This window comes from Pelmatolapia mariae, linkage group LG3_W (assembly GCF_036321145.2).
Source record: "Pelmatolapia mariae isolate MD_Pm_ZW linkage group LG3_W, Pm_UMD_F_2, whole genome shotgun sequence".
Taxonomy (NCBI): Eukaryota; Metazoa; Chordata; class Actinopteri; order Cichliformes; family Cichlidae; genus Pelmatolapia; species Pelmatolapia mariae.
Genome location: NC_086229.1, coordinates 43,369,448 through 43,375,336, shown reverse-complemented (window position 1 = coordinate 43,375,336; position 5,889 = coordinate 43,369,448). Strand labels below are relative to the sequence as shown.

At 39.9% G+C, this 5,889-nt stretch overlaps 1 protein-coding gene across 1 annotated transcript in view; it reads right to left on the bottom strand.

Annotated features, from left to right (window-relative positions):
• Positions 1-1,214: 1,214 nt before the first annotated feature.
• usp12b (ubiquitin specific peptidase 12b) overlaps positions 1,215-5,889 on the bottom strand; it is a 26,384-nt gene continuing 21,709 nt past the window's right edge. The window contains exon 10 of the mRNA XM_063469448.1: positions 1,215-4,087. Coding sequence (XP_063325518.1) covers positions 3,986-4,087 — 102 coding nt within the window. The 3' untranslated portion in view covers positions 1,215-3,985. The remainder of the gene's footprint in view (positions 4,088-5,889) is intronic.

Genomic DNA, 5,889 nt, shown 5'->3' with positions numbered 1-5,889 from the left:
GAAAAAGCAGGTTAAGGCTCTGGCTCTGGCTGCACGACGTCCAACTTTAAACTTTCTCATGCTGGCAGAACTAACAGAAAGGCTTATGCAACAAAGAGAGAGAAATCCACAAGCTCACATTATTTTGTAACATATTTTGGCTGCTCTGTGTACGGACATAAAACCTGAATGATGATAAAAAGTGTCACTTAGCCACTTTTCAGAGCACTTAAATCATTCTTTGAAGAAATGAAAATTACTTTGCAGTATTTTGGGGGATGTGATATGCCTTCAAGACTCAACCTGAATTCCCTTACATTTGTTAAGTTTTTAACTCTGGGAGTCAGGACTTTGACAAGTGCTAGGTTGTGGTAAAGTGAAAACACTGTACAGCCACGAGCATGAATGCTGTTACTTTCACTAAATTGCACAATTGAAGGACAAAATGACAAGTTTTCTGACAAATATTTAAAAGTGCTTTTCAGTTTTAAAGGCGGAGACAGCGACTTCACCGTATTGCGATGCACCCAAATCCACATGTCACAGGTCAAGCAGCAGCCCTATTTTTTCTTTTTTTTTTAAAATTTGACTGTACATGTTAACATTCAAAACTCAACGGCTATATAATATAAACACCTTAAAGGCTGCATAGAGCTTTTTTTCCAAATCCGCTTTGCATCTGCTGCAGCTCTGTTACGAAGGAGTGATAGCATGGAGGCTTATCAGCTTGGCAGTGTAAAATATACAACAAAATAACTAAACTGGGGTGAGAAAAAAAAAAAAAAAAAAAAAAAAAAGGTAACTATATTTGGTTTGTGCAATTAATAAGAAAATAACGGAGGCGGAAAGGGTTAACCCACAGCTGGAAAGCGAGACCGAGGCTTTAAAATGGCTTCTGCTTCTCCTCAGATCAACTCAATCAAACCCTGTTTGTAAGTTTTAATTCTGTTTCTCAAAGTTGGCAAGTTTAATATCTTTAAATATTTGGTCTTCATCATACTAGAGAAATGCAGTAATTTGAAGACCTGAGTTCAAACAGGCAGTCAGTTTTGTTCATACGTACTGCATTTTTATTTCTTTTGATAAATCTTTATGTTGTGTGTAAAGCAAATATGTCAAACATGATGTGACCCTTGAAATCTTAAATTCAGAAAGTTTTATTCGAAAGCAACTGGAAGATGTGACGCTGGACCTTCAGACATTTTAAGGACAAAAAAAAAAAAAAAAAAAAAAAAAAAAAAAAAAAAACCACAGACCAAAAAACACTTCATTTTCTGTGTTCTGTGGCTGTACTGGACACACAGCCCTAGAGACCAGCTGGCGGCATTTGGCAACCATTGGTTGCTAGGGAAAATTGTATGTTCCTAGATGGGTTGGCAAGTGGTTGCCTTCAGTAGCTAGCATGGAACTGGTCCCAAAGAGGTATACGGCGCTGCACCGAAAGCCCCCTTGCGATTTCTTTGGTTGCTAGCAGGTTGCCGTGGTCACCGGTAGTTTGCATGAAGGACTCACAAAATACTCGACAGCTGACAGTGCAACTGCAAAATGTGTGACGCAAACTGGAAAACTGAGACCTTTAAAGTCAAATATCGATAAAGCGACCACAAGTTGGAGGTTTTGGATGCAGTACCCTGGCAAAAGCAAGCAACCACTTGCCAACTGGTTGGAGGATAAACTTTTGGTCACCGGATGATCACCGACCTGTCTGCAGGCCTGTGTGACTGAAGCCTTAACAATCTGAATTCGGCACCACTAAGACGGCAGCAGAGCCTGTCAGCAGTTTTAAGGTGAATCTGTAGTAAAGAGAGCTTGAAAAAGTTCTAAATGCAAAAGGTGTCTCTCAGGTTTTTAACCCCTAATGGGGGTCGACCCTTTGGAAGTAGTGCAGTGAATAAGTGCAGTTTCTTCCTTAAAGCTGTCAAGACCAACATCACCTGGATGACCGAGAACCTACACAAACACATTAATCTCTAATATCCTGAAATAAGAAGAGAGAAAGTAAACATAAATCTTGGTTATACTTATGAATTTTACTATGTAACCCAGTTCTCCACTTTTACCCCTCTAAAGGAAGACTGCAGTTAATCATTTTTCGTCTAACCTACCTACATATGCAAGTTTTACTTTTTTTTTCTTTCTTTTTTTTTAAACTAAGGAAGAAGAAATCCTGCCCAAAATTATCCAGTTATGTGATCACTTGAAGTGACTACTTACTGGAATCACTAAATGCTCAGCTGATTAATTAGCTTCAATCAGCTGCCCAGAGTAGCGCTAACATTCAAGTAACTCAATTTAATGCAACTGCCCAGGCTGCAATTTAATGAGCATTTCAGAAACAGTAAGATAACCACGATGCATCTCATCTCACAGGATGCTTCGCCACTAAATCTGAAGCTGCTGTTGATGCTGAGGAGGGGAAGCCATTTGAAAGCGTCCGAGACAAACATGAGAAAGAGACGGTCTTACTGCAATAAAATAAACTGTGTAGCCGAGCATCAGCGGATCACATCCGCAGACCTTTAGCATCACTCAGCGTTACCAAAGGCTGCAATTTACGATTCTGGAGTGGAAAACGTGTTATGTAAAAACCTGACTGCCTGCCACAGCTGCAGCTGCACGAAAAACACTTAAGCCAGAGTCAAAATTGGCCTGAGCGTGGCTGAAACTGCGAGATGAACCAGCTGTAGAAGGGTAAAGGCGTGTGTGCGCAGAGAGGCATCCATAAGCACATGAGACAAACTCGACAAACTTCGACACTGCATGTCATGTAGTGTGTAAAGTGGATATCAGAGCTGACTTAAAGGAAAAAAAAAGCATTAGTCTCATAGTGCGTCCCTTTAAAAAGAAAAAAAAAAAATACAAATGTGCATATTGTGGCATCTTTAAAAAAGTCAGACATGTTACAACAACACATCCTTGAGAGCAAAGGAGCGTGTGCTTGCTGTCAAAACCATGAGAAGCTGGCATTTTAAAAATTAGCTTATGCTGTTGAAATACTTCCTTTGAGCTCTTTTCCATCCCCCACTGTGGCACCACGAGTGGCTCAAAATGGCACAACACACCAGGAAGTTTAACCACCAGCCACTTTAGACACTCTGGAATCTAGAACAGGACTGTTGGTGAGCCAAAGGATTGGATTAAAAAATATAACATGTGGCAAAGTATTCTTTTCTTTAAACAGGGTTGTTTAAAAAAAAAAAAAATTATATAAGCTGCAAATTGTACTTTTGGTCAACTGGTTTCACTTTTTTCTCTTTATTTTTTTAGTTAATAATTTTAAACCTGAAACAAAGAGCCTTACTCATGAGTGTGGGGAACATTTCAGCTCCATCAGCACCTCCCTGGTGGCTGGTTTCCATTTCAACCATCGCCTGTAACACTGCGCAGGACGTGATTGGCAAAACTTCACTATACAAAACACCGCAAACTATCATCAAAGCGCCGCGCTCACATTCAAGCCGTTCACTCACTACAGGTAGTGTCAGTGGTTTTGCTGTGACAGGTGGGACTTCTGACAGTGCCGTCAGACGTTAAAGGAATCTTTGGGGGAGTTGCGTGTCAGTGCAACAAGCCACAAAAAGGGCCGACTCGGACCTTAACCCCCCGACACCAGTTGCATCCAAAACAGCTGGTTATGCTGCATCATCTCCTCCTGCTCGTCCTCCACATGTCAGCCTCTTGGATTGGTCAGTCTGCCCACAGTGCAAAGCGAGTGTTGTGGAATCTGCCAGGGGGGGTGGGGGGTTCTAGTGGATGTTTTTTTAAAATATATTTTTTAAGGTGCTCTGCTGCAGCAGTGTGGACACAGAGGATTTGAACGGTAATCCAGAAGGCCGTCACAAGACCTGCCGCACACGTCTCAACCCGTCCCGAGTGGCGCTCCAGTGTAGCTCCGCCTACAGGAAATAAGCCTGGATACTTAAGTGAGGGCGGAGCAGGTGGCTGCCATAAGCCCCTCCCCCCTCTGTTGAGTGACAGTCTGTTGGGGACTTACGACCGCCTTGGTTCAGTCTCTGGACTGGTAGAACAGGATGTATCCTGACTCAGAGTTCTTGGAAATGTCCGAGGTCAGACCGTAGAACTCCTCGATCGCCTGTGCGTCAATTTTCTACGAGAGAAGACGACAACAGAGGTTAGAACCCGTATCAGTAATAACCTGGATCTGGTTCTCCTTGTTTTTGCTTTCAAAGCAGTGTTAACTTCACTGGCCAATAGGTTTTCATTTTTTTCTTTTTCTGCAAAGTTACCTAACTTTAGGCATTTTCTTTTTAAATCATATTTGAATGAAAGTTTCATGCATTTTCTGACCATGATTTTTAGGGCATCTCTCCTCATTCATTTGGACAGAGGCTTCAAAATAACTATCCAAATATCTGCAAAGATGCACAAGAGGGAAGAAGAGTTTCTACGAGGATCCAGTCATAAAATGTGAGAATTAATAAAGTGCGGTTTAAAATCATCGATTTACTTGCGTCATTTTAGCAAATGTGTGCATAAATAAGGAACGAAGAAACAATATGTTTATATGGAAGGTTTTGTGTGCACAATTCTCAAAATGAATAAATAAATTACCATTTATTTATTTTATTGTACTGTTTTATCTTCATTTTATCTTTTTTTCTGAATGTCACTTAAGCTTTTCTAGGGGTTTTTTACTTCTTTTGTTATTGGATGTCGTCTCTGAAAATTCCTTTTACATTTTCCACCGGGCTCCTATTCAATCCAGCAGTTTTCTGGGTTAAGTAAAGTTATGGGAGCTAGAAAAAAAAAAAAAAGGTGCACTTTTGGAGTGAAAGATATCGGGGTCATAATTGTAGAAAACTAAATAAGTTTGAGTTCCACAAGGAAACAGGCAAATGGCAGAAACAAGCAGCCAAAAAGGGATCAAAATAACTTATCAGAAAAAGAGTTCAAGCTAAAATATAAAACAGAGAGAGGCATGCAAAGTAAATCTCCACAAACCATAAAAAATAAGTTAATCTTTCTTCTCTGCAGACTCAGCAGAATCTTCCAGACCAGATGTCTGAGCGGGCCAAAGTCCCGCTGTAGTGGAAAAATACTGTGGAGGTTATATCAGTTTTAACCATCAGTCCCTGATGACTGACTGCGCTCTTTCCTGCAAACAGCAGGGTGATGTCTCCTACTGCCGAGGAGATTTAAAGCAAAATAAACCATTCTAACTGGGCAAATAACGTGTACGTTAGATATTTGATTTGGCCGAACTGCTACTGCGAATGCACAGAGAGGAGCACATGTGTTTAAAATGACCTCCAAATGCTTGAAAGTATTTTCTAAAACACTAGCTGTGACCTCTCGTGCTATAATATAACCAAATCAACGCCTGTGTGACTATATAAGGAAAAACCAAACATTACAAGCATCATAAAAGTGAATATTTTGGGGGCACAGGTGTCCTGGACTGCATTAAAGTATACTGTTTCACCTCATAAAGTGCACACCGACTGTAGATGTGTTTTACATGCCTCGTTTTCTGTCTTTTTCTACTACCCCTTTAGTATAAGGCAGTAAGGCAGAGCAGTTTAAAACAGATTTTATACAACTAGAACTTTATATTTTTTCCCTCCGATTATGCTAATTAACTGTGATACAACATGGATGTGTGTATATCCACAAAAAGCTGCTTGAAGCTACGAAAAACTACACAAATCTGTAAAATTGTAAAGTAAAAAAAAAAAACCATAAAAAAATAAGGACAAACTGCAGTTAGCAGACTTCCTTTTGTGGCTTTAAGTCATCGCTGTAGGTCAACCCAACAAACATAACAGTTTAAAAAATATATTATATAAAATATATATTTTTATATATGCTATTGTGTTTTATCCAACTTCCATTGTGTTTTGTGTAATTTTGCAGCATTTTTCTATTTGTAGGTGTTTTAAGTTGCAGTGC